Source organism: Ammospiza caudacuta, chromosome 24, assembly GCF_027887145.1.
Source record: "Ammospiza caudacuta isolate bAmmCau1 chromosome 24, bAmmCau1.pri, whole genome shotgun sequence".
NCBI lineage: Eukaryota > Metazoa > Chordata > Aves > Passeriformes > Passerellidae > Ammospiza > Ammospiza caudacuta.
The window spans coordinates 6,529,182-6,552,729 of record NC_080616.1 but is presented as its reverse complement, the minus strand read 5'-3'; the positions used below and the strand labels follow the sequence as shown (position 1 = coordinate 6,552,729).

Below are 23,548 nucleotides of genomic sequence, written 5' to 3'. Positions count from 1 at the left end.
GTCTTCATTATCATTTTTGTTAATTAGATTGTGCTGGGAAACAGTCTCTATTGAAAAGCAAAAAAGCTCTGAGATGGGTTTTTCCAAGTGCGGCTGCGTTCCGGGGCTGGGAGAAGGACGGGGAGTGGGGGAGAGCTTGAAAGAAATATAATTTTTTTTAAAAATAATTTCTTCATAAAGCTCTTTAAAAAGAAAACCCCGGGCCCCCTTCCCCCACCACGGCCACCTCCCCTCTTCCCCCACCCTCCCCAATTAAACGATTTGAATTTCCACGTTAACCGCTTGGTGCTTCCTCGGCGCCTCAGATGATTAGAAAGGGATATTCATTTATGCCTTTTAAACGCCGCCCCGATTAAAATCAGAGAGATTTTTTCCTTCATCAAAATCTAACATCCTTGAAAAATTAATTTGATGCCTCTTGTTATCAATTAATTGAATCTCGTTGGGAGAGAGGCTCGTGCGGCGGGTGGTTGGAGCCGGCCCTTCTGTTCTTAGTTGCTTTCCCCCCTCTCCGCTCCCTTCCGCTGCTTCCAAACACTGGGACATTATAAAACTCGGCCTTTTCTCTCTTTTTTTTTTTTATTTTATTTTAAATATATTATTTTTACTCATCTCATAAAATAAAATAAATGAATAAAACTTGCTCTCGCTCTCTCTCTCTCTCTCCGCCCTCATCCTCCATTCCGCCCGAGTTCCTCTCGGATGAAAGACCCTTTTTTCCCTTCCTTTCTCGCATCCCTCTTTCCTATAACTTCTGAGAAAGAAAAGTTTGGGCTTTCAGCAATTTCTCGGCAGCCAAGGTCCGTCTTTCTTCCTTTCTTTAACGGGGGATATTGGATATTTCATTTGAATCTCCTTTTTTTCAATTAAAAGTGCCCCGTTCCTTCTCTTCCAGCTGCTCCATTCTCCTGCCCTGGCTCGGCAGCAGGAGAAGCGATTTTCCTTTCTTTAATATTTCAGCTCTTCCCCTGAGACGGGCTGCCTGCCTTATTTTTTTTTTTTTAATAGACTTTTTCTCCCTCTATTAAACTTTTCCAATCTTCGTCCCTTTATTTTTTTTCCCTTCCCACCTCTTTAAACAAAAAAAAAAAAAAAAAAGAAAAAAAAACCACCAAAAAAAAAATCTAGGAAAAGTTATAAAATGGGAAGAACTGGGTCATTCAGGAAGTTATTGAAATAACTTCAAAATTAGGCTTCACTTTCACTCTCCTTGGAGTGGTTCTGCCTTTGGGTGCAGTCTCCTCCCTGGTGGCTCTGTTATTGATGTCCAGGTGGGAATTTGGGGTTGGAGGTGTTGGGGGATCACCCAGATGAGAGCAGAGAGGTGGTTTTGGTGATTTGGGGTTTCTTTGAGGGAATGATGTGGGATTTGGTGGTGGTGTCCCATCCAAGGGCTCCTCGGGGATGGTGAGGGGATGTGTCCCCCCAGCCCGGTGCCCTAAGGGGGGATTTGGTGTCAGGACCCCGGTGTCACCTCGCCCTGTGCACTGTCCCCTGACTTCTTGTGGGTTTGGGATGTGACAGGTGAGAGGCTCTCCCAGCCCCACCTGTCCCCACTGAGGGCCTCTCCTGCTCCTCTGTGGGGTCACCAAGGATTTTGGGGCTGGGGAGAGGGTGGCCCTGATCCCTGTGCACAGAAGGGAGTTTTGGGATCTTTAAATTCCCATTTGGATCGTGTTGGGTTGAAGGAAAGCAAGTTTTTAGGGGGATGAGAAATGAGGGGATGCAGGGCTGGACCTGGCACTGTGGTGGCTGATGTGGCTTCATGGGGACGTCCTGGATTTTGGGAAGTTGAGTGGGAATCCTGCAGGATTTGGGCACTGGGCCTGCATCCCAGACTGATGGGACAGAGGTGCCAGGCCTGTATCCTGGCATCATGGGACACAGGTGCTGGTCCTGCATCCCAAACTGAAGGGACACAGGTACCAAACCTTTATCCTGTCCCACTGGGACACAGAAACTGGTTCTGCATTCCATCCTGATGGGACACAGGTGTTGGACCTTCAGCCACACCTGATGGGGCACAGATACCAAAACTGCATCCCTGCCTGGTGGGAAGCAGGTTCTGGATCTGCATCCTGACCTGATGGGACACAGGCATTGGACCTACATCCCAACCTAATGGGGCTTTGGTACCAGACCTTCATCCTGACACACTGGGACATGGATACCAGACCTGCATCCCCACCTGATGGGGCACTGGTACCAGACCTGCATCCTGACCCATTGGGACACAAGTTCTGGATCCACATCCCAACTTGATGGGGTTTGGGTGCCAAACCTTCATCCTGACCCACTGGAATGTGGATACCAGACCTGCATCCCACTGTGATGGGACACAAGTGCTGGATCTGCATCCTGACTCACTGGGGCATGGGTACCAGACCTGCATCCCAGTCAGACGGGACCAAACCTTCATCCTGGCTCAGTGGGACACAGGTACCAAACCTGCATCCCCACCTGATGGGACACAGGTGATGGATCTGCATCCTGGCCCACTGGGACCAGACCTGCATCCCAGTCTAATGGGACATGGGTACCAAAGCTTCGTCCTGACCCACTGGGACATGGATACCAGACCTGCATCCCAATCTAATGGGACATGGGTACCAAACCTTCATCCTGACCCCCTGGGACATGGATACCAGACCTGCATCCCCACCTGATGTGACGTAGGTGGTGGACCTTCATCGTGGCCCACAGGCTGCTCCATCACCCCAGCAGTGATCCAGAGACCACCAGCACCCACCGAGGGGCTGTCCCCGGGTCCCCACCACCACGTGTGGTGGCTCGGAGCAGCGAGGTGGGAGCCCCGTGCTCCACGTCACTATTTAATTAGACGTCCCTGATTAACAAAACTTGGCGTTAGGCTTCCTCCTGCCCTCATCTTTCCTGGCTCCGAATCAATGGCTTTGATATGCTAATTAGGGAGTAATTTAATTTCAAAAGGCCGCAATTAACAAGGGTGTTGTGGACATGCTGTAGTTAAGCGGCGTAATCTAATTTGCATTAGTAACAAGCAGGGACTAATTAGAAGCTTAATTAGACACTTAGACGGCTCTTGTGTTTACTTTCTTAATGAGATGGAGTGGGGTTCCTTTTTTTTTTTAATCTTTTCAAGAGCACAGCGAGGGAAGCAGGGATGGAGCAGGATGGGGCAGCCGGGCACGTGCTCCAGGATGGAGCAGCAGCCCCACGGTGCCAACACCGGCCTGGCCACCTCCAGCCAGTCCCACACCCACTCTGGGAGAGGGTTTTGTGTTCCTGGAAGCTTGGAAGGGAGTGGGAGAGGTGCCAGGCAGGTGTTGGTGTCTCTGGGAATGTGTGGGATCTCCTGTGGGGTTGGCTGCACTTGGGGCAGCTCTGGAGAGCAAAGGACGCTCCGGAGGTGACAGGTTCTGGAGAGGCAGGCGGGGCTTGCCAGGAGTACAGGAACCATCCCAGGCTTTCCCACATTGGAGTCCTCACAATTCCAGGTGCTTTCCAGCTCTCTGATCCAAGGATCCCCCGTTTTTGGGGGCAGGAGAACCTCACTGTGGCTCTCAGCAAAGGCTCCTCACTGCCTGCCTGTCCCTGGTGCCCGCGAGTGTGGCTGGGCTGGGCTGGCACTGAGGCAGGTGAGGAGAGCCAGGGGGTGAAGGTGAAGCACCAGAGGTTGGCTCTTCCCAAAGAAGTTGCTGGGAGCGAGATGAAAGTGGGAGATGAAAGTGCCCAGAGGTGAGATCCCATTAAAGCAGTGCCTGGGCTTAGCCGGTCCCTGGTTCCTTAAATATCTTCTAATTTACAGTAATGCTCCGGATTCGTCTCAGCTCCCCCAGACTTTTATTTTAATCCCCTTTCCACATTTCCATGTGTTTATGTGTTAATTAAAGGGTAAAAAGCCACTCTTGGAGCAATGCTGGGCTGCTGCTTCTCTTCCAGCGAAGCCTTTTAGGATTAGCAGCCGCTTCCTAAAGCCTGGCGGTGCCGGAGCAGGACGGGCAGGGTGCTCAACTTTCTGTAGCTGGGAGCCGATCCAGGGCCTGGGATCCAGCTTGCCTGAGTCCTCTTCTCCTTCCAGCTGTGCAGAGGAGCATCCTGCAGATTTCTGAGGGCTTACTGGGTCTGTGCTCCTTTGGGATCCGCTGGTACCCAAGGCCTGCTCCCCTCTGTGTCCTGGCTAGGCTGGAGAAGGGAGGAGGGCTCTGGAATACTGCTTTGGGACTGGGATAACTCTGAAATACTGCTTTGGGACTGGGATGTGGTGGGAAGGGTGGAAACAGCCTCTGGAACCTCTCAGTGTCAGTTTGTGTGTCACCTGTGCTGTCCCAGCTCGTAGAAAGTTTTCCCAGTGGTATTAAATCCTCATCCCTCCCTCGTGGGTAATGGTTTAGGAGCTCTTGGAGTTTGTGGCTGGGGATACTCAGGGCAGGGTAACCCACAGTGGTTGGGGATGGGGGCTCAAGGACAGGGACAGCAGGGTGGAGGTGACACTGGGTCAGTGCATGGCCCACGGAGGGCAGCCCAAAATTACGGAGCTGTCGAGGATAATGAAAAATAGGGAAAGCTGCTGAAATTGGTGTTGGGGCAGTGGTTTCTGAGGAGCTCGTGGTGTGGCTGTGGCTGTTCCAGCAGGTCCTGGAGGCTGGGAAGTGCCACTGAATTTTCCTGTCCTTGGAATCAGGCGGAGCAGTGGCATCGCTTGGAACGGGTCTGGATGGGCCAAAATTCCTTGTGAGTTTTTTGGGGGAGAAAATCACTGCTTCACCTGCTCTTGCTGCTCCTAAAATCCCACATCCATCGCTTCGAGCCCGTGGTTTTGGTCACCTCCATGTTCATCCTTCCCTTCTGGAGGGCTCGGTGGCAGTGCCAGCTCCTGGCATGGCACACTCATGGTGTTCCCATGGGAATTGTGGCACAAGCAGTGGGAGCCGCATCCCCAGCCCCTCCCTCCCAGGGAAGCTCCGGGCATCCATCAGCCCGTTAATTGCGCTAATTAGAGAGTGCGGAGGTGTTAATTGGAAAACCCTGGGATCGTGCCTGTTTGCGGGAGGGATGGATGTCAATAAAGCGGGATTGATGGCTGGGATGGAGCGTGCTCCGCGCAGGTTAGCGGCGAGTCGGGGGATGTCAAGGAAATGTTACTGCTCAGATGAAGCAATTGTTAATTAAAAGCCGCGGTAATTAATACACCCTCGTTGCCATATGGTCCTGCCGAAGGCAGGGGGATTCGTTGCTCCGTTTGTAATTCTCCGTTTCCTTCCCTTTGTCCTGCGGAAGGTGCGTGGTTGGATAAAAGGGGGGAACAAAAAACGCGGAGCGGTGGTTCAGCGAGTCTGAAATGGTAATTAATGGTAATTAACGATCCATTTGTGCAGCTTCTGTTGCTGTTGCCGTTGGAGGGGGCTCCTCCCTCCCCTTTTAAGCAAACCCACCCTTTCCCTCTGGATGTGGGTGTTGTTGGATCTTCCCGCTGGCTGTCTGGGCTCCGTCCCTGCCGCTGTGCCTGGGGGAAGGTCTGATCCTGCCCAGCCCCTCTGCACGCCGAGGAGGAGAATCCCTGCAACTCTGCTGGTGTTTGAACTGCGAGGGATGAGCAGCAGGAGCGGGGATGCTGCGGATCCCCCCCGGCTCTGTGCAGGGCTGCACGTGTGCTCTGGCATCGCTCAGCCCAGCTCTGCTCTTCCCACTCATCCCAGATCCGTCCTGGCTGGAAAAGTGCTTGTTGCTAATTTAAATCCAGTTTATAACCTCGCAGACACCGGCTTCGTTTTCAGTTTTTCTTTTTCTTTAAGGTTTTGCGAAACTTTTTATAGGAATGGAAATATTTCCATTATTATGGTGATGACTTTCTTTTATGACTTCCCTAGCAGCGTTGTTGGGATCCCAGACACTGCAGCATCCCAGAGGGGTTTGGGAACGGGAAGTGGAGTTTTACAGGACTTGGAGAGGGAGCTCAGCTGGCCCGGTGTCCCCAGCTCCGGGAATCACCCTGGCTGCAGGAATCTGCTCCAGCATCCCACCTCTGGCAGGGGCTGGAACCACCAGAGCGAGCCCACAGCTCCTCCACCAGCAGAGATTTCCTCCTAATTCCCAACAGTTAAACTCCAGTTTATGCCCGAAGCCAGGAAAGTTTTATATCCTTTCCAAAACTGTCTTTTTTTTTAAATTTTTTTTTTCCCCTTTTTTAATACTTCCTGTTGTAACTCTGGATATTCCTGTTCTCCATGTAAAAGTCAAATCCCTGCTGGAATCCTGATGAGTTTCTGACCCTGGTGATGCCGTTCGAGGGTTGGACACGAAGCGTTCCCCGTGGGCCCTCTTGGATTTCAGAGGGAAAACGGGAATAAGAACAGCAATAATTTCCTATTTCTGAACTTGAAATCCTTGAAATTCAAAGTGGGGAAGGAAATAGTGTAGTTTCAAGGAAAAAGTGAGGGGTTTATTCCAGATTTTTGCTGCTAAGGTTGGAGCAGCTTCCCATCGTTGTGAAGCTGCTCCAACCAAACCCAAATCCCACTAATCCCCTTAACCTTGAGCTGTCCCACAGCCACCAGTGTGTCACCCCCAGAGCCCTGGGACAGTGGGAGGGAGCCAGGAGCTCCCCTTGGGAATGGATGTCACTCATATCCCCTGCGGAAATGACTTTTGAAATGCAGATAATCTCCAACATGCAAATGAGCAGCTCGCTGCTCCCTGTTTAATATGAATGATCAGCCCCTGAATAGCGATTATTACACGCCACATTTCAGCAATTATGTTGTTCCTGGTTTGTCTCGCTGCCTTTTGGGGTGTGGAGGGGGAAATAGGGAAGAAAAGAGGGTGGAAAGAGAAAGGGGGGTGGTGTTTTTTCATCCCATCCCTCTGGTTTTGTTCCTGTCTTGTTCCAAACTCCGCAAGCGGCGGTGGGTGAGCGCTGAGCCCGTGCTGGTGGGATGGAGGGGTGTGGAAACAAAACTGCTTTTCCATGGAGGAAAACAAGTGTTGGGAAGGAGGGAGAGACCCTCACTCCTGGGTGGATTCTGTGCTGCCAGTTTTGTGTGTCAGGGCTGGATGTGGCAGAGAGCAGTTCTGGGTGTGCTGGTCCTGTTTTCTCCAGTACCAGCCCAAAACCAGGAGTTTCTCCTAGAAAAAGGCGCCTTCAGCTTCACAATCACCAACCTGCCACTCATCCGAGCCCACAGAGCAAAAACTGGGAGAAGGGAAGGATTTTCCAGTCTTGGTTTTGCTGGGCTCTCGTTCCCACATCCCAGCTCTGCCGTTCCTCTGGGTTTCCTCAGCCTGGCACCTCCTGCCCGGTGGTTCTTCCAGCTGGGAAGTGGTGGTTTGCTGGGAGATGAAGCATTTGGAAGGGAATGTTTTGACTTTGTTAGGATTTTCAGGGTGGAATATAAGGTGCAGGCTCTCTGTGTCTCGCTGGGGCTTCGGGTGTGCTCTCACCATGAAGTACTTTGCAATTTGGGGAAAAACAAATGGATTCCTGGATCTCTGTGTCTGGCTGGGGCTTCAGGTGTGCTCTCACCATGAAATTTGGGGAAAACAAACGAATTCCTGGAGCTCAGTGCCCTGTACCAGGCTCAGGGAAAGCTGGAATTGTGGGTTTTCCTAAGGACTGGGTCGCACTTGCTTTTTCTAGGGACGTGCACCGTGTTTGCAGCAGCTCCACATTTATTTTTTGGGGTGCGAACCGAACACAACTAAAACCCAACACGGTTTGACACCCATCCCACCGGGACCTCAGCCCCCGTTCTCAGGCTCTTCTCTCCCCTCTCCAGGTCCTGCTAGCGAGTCATGATGGTTGAATCTGCCTCGGAGACGATCCGCTCCACGCCCTCGGCGCAGAACGGGGTGAGCAGCCTGAGCAATCAGCCCGATGCCGGCGGCGGTGGCGGCAGCGGGGGCGGCCCCGGGGGCAGCGGCCGCGACGGAGCCGCCGGAGCCGAGGCCAACGGAGAGATGAGCCCCGTGGAGCTCCTGCACTTCCAGCAGCAGCAGGTAATGCAGGCTAACCTGTTCCTTCAAGCCCCGCTTGCACGGGCAGCGGGGTTCCGCAAGGATGCGGTTTGGGGACGACATTGGGTTTTGCCGTGATTTGTGCTTGGGGTTGGGTTCCGCCAGGTTTGGCCATTCATGGTTGAGGTGCCCCAAAAATCAAGGGGTTTGTCCTTGTCCCACATGCCTTGGGAAGCAGAGCCCACCCATCCAAACCTGTTCCTTCAAAGCTGGCTTGCACAGGCAGCGGGGCCCTGCAAGGATGCGGTTTGGGGACAGCACTGGGTTTTGCCGTGATTTGTACTCGGGGTTGGGCTGCACTAGGTTTGGCCATTCGTGGTTGAGTGCCCCAAAAATCAAGGGTTTTGTCCCTGTCCGACATGCCTTGGGAAGCAGAGCCCATCCATCCAAACCTGCTGGTTTTTTCCTGCCTGCTCTGCCCGCCATCAATCCGTGGGGCTGAGACACCAAAAACTTTGGCTGTAACACAAGGAACAGGTCCTGCCTGAGAGGATTTTGGTTTTCCAGGAGCTGCTTTCCCATTCCCAGCACTCCTGGAGATTGAGCCTCACCCACAGGACACGTGTGACAGTGACATGTGTGTGCAGCAGCTCTGGATGTGCCCCTGGGGTAGCCCCTGCCACACACGTGTCCCCTCTCAGCCCTGAGGACGTGCCTGCAGCTTACCTTTCCAAACAAACTTTGGCGAAAAAACATCAATTTCCCTGCTCAGCTACTAAATAAGGCAATGATCCCTCTCCTCGTACGGAGATCGCCTCCCTGAGCCATAAATTCCAGCGTGAAAGCTGTAAAAAATTGCTGTGTCTGATACTTTAGTAGGGAGTGCTGTAAATCCATTACCTGGATAACAGGCGTTCCGCACGCCGCTAAGCCCCTGTTCCCCGCATCCAAAGGGTAATCATGCGTGTAATGCTGCTGCCAGTGCCCCTCTGAGGAGCTCCCTGCTCTCCCTCCTGGAATTCCAGCAGATAACGGGAGATCCGTGTGTCCCCTCAGCCAAAAAGATGCAAATCGTGGCTCTGAAATGGGGGATCTCCTCCAGAAAATCAGGATTTTCGTCCTTGTGGATTCTCCTGGTTCATGCTGATGTTTCATTTCACCCCTCTGTTGTTTCTCCTGGTGGGAAGCTGGCTGGCATGTGGGATTGTTAAAGCAGAGGGTTTGGTGTCACTTGGATTTTTTTATTTTTCCCAAAAATACCAAGTGACACCTCCAGCGACAGCACCTGGGGAAGGAAGGGGGAGAACCCATCCCGAGGATTATCCATCTTCCTGCTTCAGGGAGCAGGCTGAGCACCAGCTGGGGTCAGGAATAAATGTCCCCACAGCGGAGTTTTGGACAATTAGGTGCTTGATGGAGGCTTTGCTCCATCCCCGGGAGCACCCAGCGTTCTGCCCGGGTTTTTGGATGGCTGGGCTGCTCCGTGTGCTCTCTCCCTCATCCTGGAATGGCAGCTCTCCATCCTGATTCTCTTTGAGCTTTATGAAATCCCTCCAAGAAACCTTGGGAAGCCTGCAGGGGTGGGAGTTTGATCCTGGTGACCCCAAAGCTCTGTGTCTGTGGGGATTTCTGTGCCCAGATTCCATTTTTGACCTTTTCCAGTGCCTGTCACCTCGCTGTTTTTACAAGCGTGAGGCCAGACAGGTCTTGGCAGGGAATTTTTGGGTTAAAGCTGCTCTCCAAGGGTGCTGCCTCGAGGTGGGTGAGATGTTGAGGCCATGGGGGTGTTTGTGGGGTGCTCAGAGACCTTGTTGTGGGGTGTCCCTGGAGCAAGGATTGCTGAGACGGGGTCACCCAGGTCTCAACATCCATCCATCCATCCATCCGTCCATCCGTCCATCCTCATCCCTCCCAATCCATGCCACTTCCCAGAGAGCCTGGAAGGGGAGAGCAGGGTGGAAAGGGCATCCCCTCTCCTTCCTCCCCTTCCTCCCTCCTGCTCCTCCTCCTCTCCCTCCTCTCCCCAGCCCGGGGGGGTTAAATCCCTGCATTTCAATGCTCGGGTGGGGCTGAAAAGCCTCAATAGCTCCCGGCAGCTTTGTGCGGGGGCTGGCGGAGGGGAGAGGTCGCCCGGGGGCACCGGGGGCAGCCCCCGGCCCGGGACCCCTCCCCTGTCCCCGCTGTTGCTGTGGGAACGGGGAGGGACCTCCCAAAGGGATCTGCCAGCTTTCCTTCCTTTCCCTTTTTCCTTCCCTTCCCTTTTTCCTGGGAAAGGAGAAGGAAAAAGGGAGAAGGAAAAAGGAAAGGAAAGGGGAAAGGAAACTGGAAAGGGGAAAGGAAAAAGGAAAGGGGAAAGGAAAGGGGGCATGGGGTGATGGGGGTGGCACATCCCTGTGGTGGAGGATCCTCTGGAATTTTAGGAGTGGGAATAAACCACTGCTCAGCCACCATTTGGGGTTTTCCTGGGTGTTTTTTTGCTGAATTGCTGCAAAGAATTCCAGCTTTTGGAATTCTTTGAATCCACGGGGTGCAGAGAGATGGGGTCTCTGCAGGTTTGGGGTGCAGGGAATGGAGGGAAAGGATGGAAGAAGGTCCTTGCAGACACAGCAGATTTCCGCATGGAGAACCCAAATCCGTGCAAACCTCATGGAGCAGGGATGTCCTGGGACAAGCAAGGGGACAATCCCTGAGTCTGGCACCCCACAGGAGCTCCTTGCAGCTCTAAATCCATGGAAAAGGAGCCAGCTGGAAAATCCAGCTGCTCTGGTGTTGTTTTATGGTGCAAAAAATACCCAAAAAATTGCAGCTTGCTGCAGACAGGCGTCAAAGAAACGGGGAGGAATAAACAAAAATAAGACTTGTTTTGGAGAAGGAGCAAACGGGACTTTTTTGGGAGTTGGGGAAGGGTGTGGAGGGGGAGGAGAGGCACTTTGCTGCCCTGGGAGAGATACCATTCCATAAAACATGTGATCACATCTCAAATATATTGTGTAATCCTCTATTATTAGGGTATTTAAGATAAAAACGAGGCCGGAGCACTTAAGTGAAACTCATCTCTCTCTTCACTTCCCTGATTCATATTTAATATTTCACTGAGGACAAATGCAGGAGCAGTTTTTCCTTTTTCCCCCTTTTTTTTTTCCTCCTTCTCCCTCCTTTTTTCCTCCTTTTCCCCTATTTTTTTCCCATTTTCCCCCTTTTTCTCCCCTTTTTCCCCTCCTTTTTCTCCAATTTTTCTGCCTTTTTCCCCTTTCCCCCCTTTTCCCTCATTTTCCTCCCTTTTTTCCCCTTTTTTTCCACGGAATGGGATTGTCAGGAGGCTGTTCCTTGTCCTGTTAATTACTGGGGCTGGGTTTAACCCCTTTCCTGTGAGGACTGAGCAGTCAGGAGCAGAGGAATAAAATCCAGGAGCATTGGAACAGGGCAGAACAGCTGGGGCTGGGCCACAGACACAGAGCTGGGTGTAAAAAGGGAATTTTTTTTTTTTTCATTTTCCTGTGAGGAATTGTGTCATTTTTTGTTCATTTGGATCTCTTTGGAGCCATTTGGTTCTGGTTAAGCGAGGCCAGGGCTGGGCTGGTGGAAGTGCTCCTCAATATGGCATCATTTACTGTTAATATCCAGCTAAAAATATCCCTGTGTGTTGTTTTAATGGCTCTAATTCTGGAATGTGACGATGTCATTTTTATGAGGTTAGTGTAAAAAATCTTCCTTTTTTTTTTTTTTTACCATTTTTTTCATCCCTTCCCAACCTTTCTCCACCCTCCAAAAGGATCAGAGGGAAAAGGGAAGATAAAAATCCCCTTCCTCCTTCATTCCATGCAAAGTTCTTGCTTTAATGGAAATTTTCAGGTGTTTTTATTCTTTTTGGAAGGTAAAACACCATAGAAAGCTGTGATCCAGGTGGAAAATCCCTCAGATGATTTTGGGCAGCTCTTCCCAGCTGGAATTAAAAACTCCATCCTCATGAAGTGAAATATCTGGTAATTGAGGCACTTCCAAATCCCCCAAGCAAGATTCTCCTTTGTCCTGGGATTATTTTGTGTCGATTTTTTGGGGGGAGGCTGTGGCTCCTCCTTTTCTAATGACCATGGATGTCTCCATGCTGTCCAAACTTTTTTTTTGAGCTCTTGACCCATTTATTCCCAATTAGGCCTCAGAGAGGCTCTGCTGGGGCAGGTTTTGAGGAGGAAAAGGCAAGGATGAGGATTAATCCCACATTAATCCAAGGTATGGTGTGAGGCAGCTCTCCCTGGGCTATTCCAGGGCTGGAGCCAGGTTTGGGTTTCCTGGGGTTTTTTGTTTTGTTTTTGGTTTTTTTTGGTTTTTTGTTTTGTTTTGTTTTTGGTGGTTTTTTTGTTTGTTTTTGGGGGGGGGTTGTTTGTTTTTGTTTGTTTGTTTTTTGTTTTGTTTTCTGGTATTTCCCCATGGCACAAAGGGGAGTTTGTGTTGTTTACCATGGAAAAGGCAAAAATCAGCCAAAATCTGCCCTTGCTGGGGGTCTGGAGAAACATCCAGCACATCCGGGGTGGAGAGGGAAAAATCAGGATAATCCTCAGGTAGGCTGGGTGGGAGTTGGACAATGAGGCTGCTCCCCTGCTGGAGGATGTCTGGATTTTGGGATGGTTCAGAGAATTTGGGGATTTGGGGTCTGAGGGGAGGGATGAGCATCCCTGGGGGGATCCTGGGAGCAGGAAAATCTCCAGTGCTGTGGGAGCAGGTCCTGGCAGGGTGGGATTGGTCCCAGCATGGCTGGGATGGAAATTTTGGCTGTTCATGGACCCCTTCCCCATGCCAGCACACACCCTCCAGCATCTCCCACCTCTCCCCGCAATCCCAGGTGTGTTCCACACCCCAAGGAAGTTCTGGGCCTCCCCCAGCAATGTCCAGGTCCCCATCCTCTTCCTCATCCTGGAGTGTGCTGCGTTTGGGGAGGGCAGAGCCAAACCAGCCCTATCTGTGTCTGAGACAAACTTTTTCTGGGATCATCTGCAAACTTTTTCTAGAAGCATTTACAAATTTTTTCTGGGATCATTTGGTGATCAGAGGGAGTTTGACACAAGGAATTCATTCCCAATTCTGGCTGATGTGCTGATGGATAACACCAGGATAACACCCTGGATATGTGTTGATTTTTATTTATAAATCATTTTCCCTCTGGTTCACAGAGGTAAAATCCCATCTACTCCCACAGGGAAAGTCTTCCTTCTGCTTCCCACCTCCTCAGCCCCAAGGAGAGGCTCTGACTGATGGAAATCTTCATCCCCCCACCATGGGCTGCTCCTCCTGCCTTGTTTGGGCAACAAATGCAGCTGACAGGTGGCTCTGCCTCCTGAAATTCCATCCTGGGTCCTCCACATGCTCTGTCCAGGTTTCCATCCCTGTCTGAGGGACCTGCAGCAGGTTTTATCCCTGTCTGAGGGACCTTGCAGCAGGTTTCATGTTCCATCCCAGTCTGAGGGACCTTGCAGCAGGTTCCATCCCTGTTTAAAGGACCTGCAGCAGGTTCCATCCCTGTTTAAAGGACCTGCAGCAGGTTCCATCTCTGTTTGAGGGATATTGCAGCAGGTTCCATCCCTGTTTAAAGGACCTGCAGCAGGTTCCATCTCTGTTTGAGGGATATTGCAGCAGGTTCCATCCCTGTCTGCAGCTGAGCCCAGCTCAGGATGGAGAGGGGACAGAGGCAATGGAGGGAGGGGGCAGCTCCGGGCCCTTGCCAGAGAGGCCCCTGTGTGCAATTGTGAGGCCATGTCGGGTTTTTTTTCCCTGTAAATCTTTGTAATTTCGTGCTTCAGAGCACACCAAAGTGAGGGAGCCAGCGGGGAGTGAATTAAATTCCCCCCTGAGAGGCGGCGCGGTGGGGCCGAGCCGCCACCCCGGGCCAGCCAGGCCTTGGGAAGAGAAATTTGAACTTTGGGAAGAGAAATTTCAGGAGAAATCCTGTGCAGCACTTTTTGTGTGCTGGAGAAGTTTTGTGCAGCACTTTTTGTGTGCTGGAGTTCTTTTCCTGAGGCTTTTCTCCCTTTATTTTTCGTCCTTGCTGCGCTGATTTTTGCTAGGCCGGGGCAGGGCCCTGCCCTCACTGGGTGTCCTCTGTGAGGTGGTGCTTGCAAAAATGGCAGGAATTGCACATGGAGAATCCAAATTCATGGAAAACTCTGCTAAAAGACACTTGGAAAAGCAGCTAAAGCTCAGGGATTTGCTGTGGGGATGTGGGATGCAGCTCCAGCACCCATCCTGGTGGGAGCCTCGGGCCTAAGCTGCCATCAAGTGGATTCCTCCACCTTGGCTTTTAACTGGAATTACTGTTTTCATTTCTAAAAGTAATTAAAATATCAGACCTTGAGCTGTCATAACTGTCACAGGGTTTTTGTGCTCGCATTACCGATGCACATCTATCCCTGGTAATAACAGGGAAAATAAAATGCCCTGGAGAAAAAAGAAAACATTGGGGCTGAGGCAGCTTCGGGATCAGGACCATGGGATTTTTCCATCAGTGATTCCCAGCGGTGAATTGTGGTGTTTGTCCTCCAGGATCTGAGTTTTGAGTTGTTTGGATAAAGGAAGTTTGGGAGTTATTGCTCAGTGGCCATAGGTCAGCTCTGGGTGCACAATCCTGGGACACAACTCTGGTAAATTCACCACAGGAATAGGAAATTAGGATCCATTTACTTATAAAATCCCTCAGGTTTTGATTTTCTTGGGGCTCTCTGGTTCGTGGGACGGTGACAAACACAGCCAAGGGTGCCCAGTGTTGTGTCTGGGGTGTTTGGTTTGAGCCTCCTGCTATGAAATTACAATTTTTTTATAAAGTAAGGCTGGGTGTGTTAAACCCTCTGCTCTCAGCCTCCAACTGGAAATTCCCTCTCATTTTCCACGTGCCCTTGTAGTGCCTGTCCAGCTGCACAGAGTGGGTCAGGTGAATTTTCCACCCAAAGATGTGGCACAGCTGGGGCATCCTGTGCTCATCCCAAGAGTTCCCTTGCGCACAGGAGCACAGGGAGGACCTGAAATGCGACCTAAAATGCAGGGAATTACTTTTCATGGGTGTTCCATTTGAGGAGGGGCTCTGGGTTAGGGTTTTGTGGGTGCTCCTTGGTTTGGATCAACAGGTGAGGTGTGTGCTGAGCTGTGAGTGGATTTGGGGAGGGAAGGAGGGTGGAGATTTTTCAAAAACGTGCCCCAAAAAAAAACCCAGAAGGGAGGAAAAGAATCCTTGTAAAGCAGAAATAAGGAGCAAACAGGTCTGGGAGCACTGGCTTGTTTTCTCAGAGCTTTACTTCTTTTCCTGGCTCCCAAGCTCTTTTTCTCAGCTCACGCTTGCTCCTCTCCTCATCTCTTCACAGGATTTTCCTTAATTTCCCATTTTCTCCAGCTGCCTATAGTGCTGGGCATGACTCTCTTGTACCTGTGTTTTTCACAAGTGCATTTTATCAATTTCTGTTGTTTTCTGCCTATTTTTGTGGGATTCCCAGGGGGATTTTTTTTTTTGTGGGATTCCCTGTAAAAACTTGAAGAACTCTTCACTTTTTCTAGGCAAACCCCCCTAAAAACAATCAGGTTTCATGGTGGTCACTTGTGTGGGTTGCTGAGCACCTCTTGGATCACCATCAAATGCACTCAGACGAATTCCTGGATTGATTCAGGCTGGAGTCCTACACTTGGCTTCACCTAAACCTGGCTGGAACTTTCTGCCACAATCCAGTTAATAAAATTAAATACCCACGGTGGCTTTGGGCACAAGGGACAGCTGTGGTGCTGGTGGCTGTGAAATAAATCAATCAACCAGGGGACAGATCTCTGAGTGGCTGTGCCAGAGCTGGGGTTTGAGGATGACCCTTGTGAGATGGGAATGCTGGAGCTGGTGGGGATTTTTGGGAGAGGACAGGATTGTTTGTCCCCATGGGAACTGGGAAGGTGCTGGTCTCTAATGGGATATACTGGTGTGGCAGGAGGGAGCACTGGGGAGTGCTGCCCTCTCTGTGTATCAAACCCATCCCGTGAGGGAAATCCATGGAGAAGGAGCCAGAGCTGGAGGAGGAGGAGGAGGGAGCCTTGCTCATGCCCACCCCTGTGTCTCTCTTGCAGGCTCTGCAGGTGGCTCGGCAGTTCCTGCTGCAGCAGGCCACGGGGCTCAGCTCCCCCAGCAGCAACGAGGGCAAGCAGCCAGCGGTGCAGGTGAGCCCCAATGTCCCCTGTCACCCCCTCCTGGGGACAGCACAAACCCTTGTCACCTCATGGCTGGAGCACTCCAGGAGTTAAATCCTCTGGGAACCTCCAGAAGTTTCTTGGGAGGTTTATCTGTGTGTGGGAATGGTTGGGGAGGGGAGGTCACTGTGTGTCACCACTTTTTGGGACAGTGTTTTGGAGACAGAGTTTCCCAGGGCTGGAGCATCCCAGGATTGATGCTGGGTGCTGTGAGGTGGCACAGGGCTGGAAAAGGGAACAATCCTTTGGCTGGAGCCAGGGCAGGTCCTCCAGGATGGGACAGAGGCCCAGCTGGGATGGGGATTTGTGGCACTGGCAGGAAAATGGGCTTTGGGTTGGCACATCCTGCTCCTGTAGGGATGGGGCACCTCCCTTTGCTCCCCTTCTCTGCCAGAGGAAAAGGGCAGAAAATGGGCAGGAGAGGGGTGAAATCTGGAGAGAGGGAGAGGCAGGGAGAAGCAAAGCCCAAGCGATGGGAAGTGACAATTTAAATAGCTGTGCGGAGGGGCTCTCCCTTCAGGCTAATTAAATTTATCGGAGAACAGCAGGTTACCTTATTAGAGCCACGTGGGTTTAATTAACAAAGGAAAGTAATTAGCACAAGCGCTCTCGGAGCTGGAGGTCCTGCCTGTGCCAGGCTGAGCCGGGTGGCAGCAGGAGCCAGGCTGGGATGGGCAATCCCTGGATCCTCTGTGCCAGGGCATGGCTGAGCCATCCAGCAGCAAATCCCAGAGCTGCCAAGGGGTCAGGAGAGCCCAGAACCCCCCGGGCTGGGAAACAGCAGCTGGGTGGGAGCAGTGGGAATTAGTCAGGGCTCCTACGGCACAAACAGGCGGCTTTTTCCAGCGGTGCCGGCAGGAAGGAAATGCAGTCACTGCATGGAAAATGTCTGCAGAGGACAAAGGCGGCGAGGGTGAAGTCAGATTCCGGTAACCGGCGCCTCGCTCCCCTCCGTGGGTGTGTGTCCCTGCACTCCTCCTCCTCCTGCTGCTCCTTATCCCTCCTTGCTCTCCCCGGCTGGATGCAGCCGAACATCCCGCGCTGCTCCCCAGCCTCCCCTCCCTGCTGCCCATCTGGCCAGCGGCTTTCGCCGGAGTGAACTGGATCTCCTTCTTCTCCCTCCCTCCCCTCCTCCCTTTTTTCTCTCTCTCTCTCCGTGTTGCAAAAAGGACTTGTGAAAGTTGTAGACATGAGTCAGAAATAGCTCATAACTCAGCAGCGCCCGGCAGTGCCTCCCCCCGCAGCCCCGCCGGCAGCTGGAGCGGGATCTGACCGAGGGGAGATAGGGGATTAAGCAGACTCCTTTGAAAGGAAGTTTATCTAAGGCACCGTGGTGTGGATGAGACTGGCCAGGACGGCTGCAAGAGGAGGAGGAGGAAGGCTGGGTCCCAGCACAGCCCTCCTTGGCTTGGAGGCAGCAGGAAGCGAAGCAGGGTGGGGATGTTTGAGAATTGGGGTGTCCTTAGGGTTGCTGCCTGTGGATGTGCAGCCCCACAACTTTGGGAAGGGATTTCCACATGCATGGGGAATTTTGTCTCGCCTCAGCTCTGTGCCAGATGGTTCCTGACCCCCAGTCCTGGAGGAATGAGCAGGAGGGTCCCAGTGCTGGCAGGGAGACCCCCGTGCTTGCCCACACTATGCACTCTCCTTGTCACCCCACTGATGGGGATGGGACAGTTTTGGGGCACCAAGCCAGCAGGATTAATGACATTCCCGACAGCCTGAGCTTAAAAACAAGCAGGGAGCTGCTGGACTCAGCAGCATCTTGGATTGGGGTTTGTTTTGGAGTAGGGACCCTCTTCCCACATGCCATGAGGTGTGTGTGGACAGTCTCATGTTGTCACTCCACTTACAGCTGCAGGAAAGGGGAAAAAAACCCAAAACCCCATCTCTGGGTGTTCTAAAACATTTAGAAACAAATTTATTTCTTTACAACTTTAAAACTCTTGAAAACTTGGTGGGCACTGACAAAATGTTGCTTTTGGGGGCTTTTGGTGTTGCAGGGCATTGTCATCCTGGGATGGTGGGAGCAGCAGATCCCCCTGGGATCCAGGAAAACCCAGAAGGTGCTGGAAAAGCAGCACCCCAGTGCTGGCTTGGAGGCACCTGGGAATGATGGGGTGCCCTCTTTGGGTGCTCTCAGAGCTGCCTCTGCTGGGATCAAGTGGCTGGGAAGGGAGAGGGGCTGGAGGGCACCCGGGGAAGGGAGGAAAGAGGAGTTTGGAGCAAACTGCGGGAAATTGCTTTTCTTTTGTCTGCTGCAGCGGGGAGGGCAGCAGAGCGGAAAAGTGTATTTTGTTGATTTGAAACTTGAGTGAAATGGGTAATGAAGACAGATCAATACCAGCCCTTCTGCGTTCCCTCTCCGGGAAAAAGAAATCCAGCAGCAGCAGCAGCCTGTCCGTCTGTCTGGGCTCACACCGAGGTTTTTCCATTTGAGCTTGGAGCATCCCTGTCTGTCCCTGCTCCATCCCAAAGCCCCCAGCTCTGCCAGCCCGGTGCCACTGCCACCATCCCACCCTGGGATTGGTGTTTTGGGTTCACAGAAGAGCAAAGTCACTTTAATCCCTGCAGAATCTTGGTGACAGAGCTGTGCCAGCCCCCCGTGCTCATGGAGGGGATATAGGGATCCTGCCCAGGTGGTGCTGGGGGACAGGGCTGGCTGAGGAGGGGGCTCAGTGCTGTCACCTCAGTGCTGCCACTGTCCCCAAGCGGGGACTGGAGCCCAGCCAGGTGTGATTGGGGCTTCCCCAGCAGGAAGGCTGCGCTAACGAGGATGTGCTAATGAGGATGCTCTAACGAGGATACACATTGGGCTGAACATGCCGGGCATTGATTCCTCCTTTTCTTCACAGGAAGCTGAACATCAGGGCCTGGTGTCCTCCACGCTGGTGTCCCCCCACCTGCTCACCCTGCTGCCACCCCACCCAGGGCACTCACTTGGTTCAGAGTGTTCCTAAAATTGCTCCTAAAACCACCCACGGCCTCAAAACCCAGCCTGGCACGTGGGGCTGAGCTTTATTTCTCCTCTGACCCTGGGCAGATTTCAGTGCATTGTCTCATGCCAGCCTGGCGAGGTCTAGAGGTGGCACAGCAGCGTTTGGGTGGCCCTGTGCCACCCCTCAGGGTTTATAAGCCATGGCTGGGGTCACCTCGGTGTCAGTGGCATCACTGCCTGGCACTGGGAGCACTCCCAGACTGTCTGAGCCAGCTGGATCTTGGAGCTCATCCAGGGATGCTGAGTGCAGGAAGGGAGTGCAGGATGTGCCAGGAAGGTTGGGGTTGCTCTGGCCCTGTGAGAATTGGGTGCTCTGAGGTGGGATTTGCTCATCACCTGCCCTTACAACAGCACGACTTGAAGCTGCTTTTGGTGGTTGTTCCCTCCCTTCTGTTCCCAGTCTCCTCAATTTGTTTCTGTTTGGTTTGGATTTGAAAAGAGTGGTTAAAATTAGAAAAAACAGCACAAACATGTTCCCTGCTGTTTCTAACTGGGAGTTAAACCCCAGGATTGGATCAGAGCAGGGATGTGCATCCCTGAGCTCCGTGGAAAACCAGGAGAGAGAGAGAGGGGTGCTCATCCCCGTGATCCCAGAGCCAGCAGGGATGGGGGGATGAGGTCTGGGCTGTGTGGTTGAGGCGTGGAGCAGGAGCTGCCCCTTCCCATAGTGGCAGTGACACGTGGCCCTTGGGGACACGGTGGCTCCTGCAGTGACCTCCCAGCCCGGGTGACAGCAGAGCAGGGATGTTTGGATGCTGATGGAGGATGTCCCCAGGCCGTGCCAAGCCAGCTGTCCCCAGGGTCAGGAGGGCACTGTCCCTCTGATGACGGCACCGTGGCACTGCAAGCCAAGGCTGCCGGGCTGTGGCTTCCCCCGCTCTGCCTTGTGCCTGGGAGTTCAACCCGCTTCCCGTAAAAACAACCCAAAAAAATCCAGGAAAAATTTCTCAACAGCCTCGCTCCCCATCCTGCCTCGTTCCACACGGCCAAGTCCTGCTTCCCTCAGCTGGCTTTGGCTCAGGGAGGGAATATTCCCTGGAATACCTGCCTGCTTTTCCACCCACTGCCTCTGGCACGGGGATTCCAGCCGGGCCCGCCTGGAAAAGCAGCCCCTGGAGATGCTGCTGGCCGGCCCGAGCAGCGCCGGCTGTTTCTGGGAGCAGCCAGAGCTGTTAGTAAGCACTTTCTGCGGGGTGGCAGCCGGCCAAGGCGTGAGTCAAACCCTTCCTGACTCGGTGTCTGGCAGATGCCAGCTCGTGACGCGTCGGGCTGGTCCCCAGCCACTGCTGCTGCTGCTGCCGGGACCTGCTTCCCCAGGGATGTGCTGGCTGCAGGGACATTTCCTGGCTGCTCCTGTGCCTGGGGGTGGGGGCAGCTGGGTGGCACTCACCCCTCAGCTGGGTGACACTCACTCCTCACAGCCCCTGTGCTGCTTTGGTGTCCTGGGCTGGTGGCAGCTGGGTGACACTCACCCCTCACAGCCCCTGTGCTGCTCTGCCTGGCGCCCTTCAGCTCTCGTATATTCCAGTTTTTGAGGCAGTTGCTGCCCAGATCTCACTGTTATATCCAGGGATGCCAGGCTGGCCTCATATCCTGCTGCAGGGAATCTTGTCACTGAGGGCCATGGGTGCAGGTGAGGGGGTGTCCCATCCCTATGGGGCTTTTGGCCAGGTTGGGATGGACATTTCCATCCCCATTTCCATTCCCATCTCGTTTTGCCAGAGCAGCAGCTTTCCCTGTCCCCACCAGAGGCAGCTGGCAGTGTCACCAGAGCTTGGGACGACAGAAACCCCCCAGCACTGGGGTTTGCTGGCCCACACTAGGGTCAAGGCAGTGCTGGAACATTCCCAGCACTGAGGCGTGGGATGAATGGGAGCAAAACCGCCTGTAAGTGGGAATTTCCTCTTTCACTAAAAGTTGCTGCTTTCCCTGGAAACCTTAACTGGGAGAGGAACGTTTTCCACACTGTGGGGAAATTCTTCACAGCAGCCAAGGAAGCAGCAGAGCTCAGATGCCCCTCTCAAGTTCACCCCATCCCCACCTCACCCCCACACGGATCCGCCACCATTTCTCCGTGTCAGCTCCGCATCCGAGCGGGGGGAAGGAAAAAAAAAAGCCATTTAATGCAGACAAAGGTTGTATGAAAATATAATTCTGCTTTTGTTAGCAGCCATCAAACTCTAAAAAGCGTCACTTTTGTTTTCTTGTAACATTGTGAAAACCTCATGTCGGATCGAGAGCTGGGGCCCTCTCGACTAATCGCCTCTCCTTTGTGTTTTTAGATTATAGGGGCAATTAGTGTTGTCAAAACCTCTGGCAATTCTCTTTGCTCTTGACAGGGTGTCAGTCCGCTGGGCGAGAAATGGAAGGTGTTATAACTCTCCGGTAATTAGGATGCCTCCGATTTGAAAATGCCAGCAAACGTGTTCGAGGGGCCGCGGGAGGGGGCGGGGAGCTCGCCCGGGCTTGGGGGGGATGTGGAGGAGCAATTAATTAGGGGCTCTCATTCCGAGCACGTTGCTGGCTGATGAATTGGCAGAGGGAAATTAGCGGCGCTCCTGGGCGCGCACCTCGCTCTCCTTGCCAGCTTCCCAGATGTTCACCCGGGGCTTGGCACAGCTGGCTGTGAGCACCTGGGTGCCCAAACAGCAGCTCTGCACTGGGTGCTGGTGCTTGGGGCTCTCTGGTGGGTGCTGGAGTTGATGAATTGGCAGAGGGAAATTAGCAATGCTACTGGGCGCACACTGCTTGCCAGCTTTCCTCCTGCCCAGATGTTCACTCAGGGCTTGGCACAGCTGGCTGCGAGCACCTGGGTGCCCAAACAGCAGCTCTGCACTGGGTGCTGGTGCTCAGGGCTCTCTGGTGGGTGCTGGAGCCTTGCAGGGTGCTGAGTTCCAGCCCTTGGGCGGGAAGTCAGAAGAGTTTAATCGATAGCTCGGCTGGAGGGGGAAACGCTGGTGACAAACAGAGCTCGCCCCATGCCCGACGCCTCCCTGCAGCAGAATGCCTGAGTAAATAGATAAGGCTTTGCAATCTCCCTTGAAGGTCACCTGGACACCCATCACAGATGGGAGGGACTGCACGGGGCCACACTGTGGTGCCATCCCTGCTGGAGTGGCTGCAAGGGCTCCAGGCTGGCATCACTGGGAGGGCTGGCAGGAACCAGGCTCTCCATGGGATTTTGCTGGGTTTCTCTGCTCTTTGAGGTCCTGAGATCCTGAGGAGCTGTTTAGTTTGGGTCAGAACTGGCTCCTTGGCATGCAGCTGGATCCTGGCTCGTGCTCTGCCCCATCCCACATGCCAAGGAGCTGCTGCTTCTTCCTGGGATCCCCTGGAAGAGCTCGTGGCTGCTGGTGGCTCCTGACCAGCAATTCTTATTTGCTTTCCCAGGAATATGAGGCATCCGGGGGGTCATTCAATTACAATGAAGCCCTAACCCTGCCCAGAGCCTCGGGAAGGGCTTTGGGCTGGTGGGATTGGTGGGAGGCCAGGACAAGGCAGCTCCTGATGGCTCCATCCGGGCATTGCTCCACCTGGGCAGGACCCAGCAGGGCTGGGATCCATCACTGACACCTTCCCAGCAGCTTTGCCAGGGGTGTGGAGCCGTGTTTTGATAACCAAAGGCAGGGGCTGGCAGGTTCCCTCGGCCCTCCCTCCTCTTGGCACAGGAATTACAGGAGTTACTGGTGTCAGCTGGAGGTAAAGCTTTGATGTGCCTGGAGAACCCCGTAACCTCTTCCTCAGTGCTCTGCACTGCTGAGTTATTTGGGTGATCAGTATCTTCCCACTTCCCTGGCATTTCCCTCCACCCTTCCCATGCTCCCAGCAGGGGAGGGAGCTGTGGTTTGATCCTCCAGCTAAATTGCAATTGAAAAAGAGCTCTCAGCTTGTTCAGAGCTCTCGTGGTTCAGGAAGCTTCATTTGGTGCCAGCAGCACCATGGGACATGCAGAGGTGACAGAGACATGGGGGACATGGAGGATTCTCTGGGAGAGGCACTGCTGGTGTTTGGGGAGGTCGGGGTTGGGAGTGGTGACGTGTCCTTGCTGTCACAGGTCCCCGTGTCCGTGGCCATGATGTCCCCACAGATGATCACGCCGCAGCAGATGCAGCAGATCCTGTCCCCACCCCAGCTCCAGGCCCTCCTGCAGCAGCAGCAGGCAATAATGCTGCAACAGGTAACACTGAATCCAGCCAGGCAATTGCCACCGGGCTCTGGGAATGCTGGGGTTGGTTGGAGGCACAAAAATGGGTCCTTTCCTCCTTCTGCTTTCCACATCTTTCCTTTGGGATTCCCAGCACGTCCAGGGATGGAAAGAGCTGCAGGTGCTGACAGCGCTGCCACCCTGAGCCAGGGTCTCAAAACCTGCAAAATCCCTGCTCAAGGCTGATTTGGGGCTGCCCAGCTCCG

The 23,548-nt window shown here is 53.2% G+C and overlaps 1 protein-coding gene across 8 annotated transcripts in view; it reads left to right on the top strand.

Annotated features, from left to right (window-relative positions):
* The first annotated feature begins 7,770 nt into the window (after positions 1 to 7,770).
* FOXP4 (forkhead box P4) overlaps positions 7,771 to 23,548 on the top strand; it is a 36,933-nt gene continuing 21,155 nt past the window's right edge. For 6 of the 8 annotated variants that reach the window (XM_058819247.1, XM_058819250.1, XM_058819248.1 and 3 more), the window contains exons 1-3: positions 7,771 to 7,974; positions 16,021 to 16,110; positions 23,193 to 23,315. In XM_058819247.1, the coding sequence (XP_058675230.1) occupies positions 7,771 to 7,974; positions 16,021 to 16,110; positions 23,193 to 23,315 (417 nt within the window). The remainder of the gene's footprint in view (positions 7,975 to 16,020; positions 16,111 to 23,192; positions 23,316 to 23,548) is intronic. The other 2 variants (XM_058819254.1, XM_058819253.1) reach the window with 1 other exon arrangement.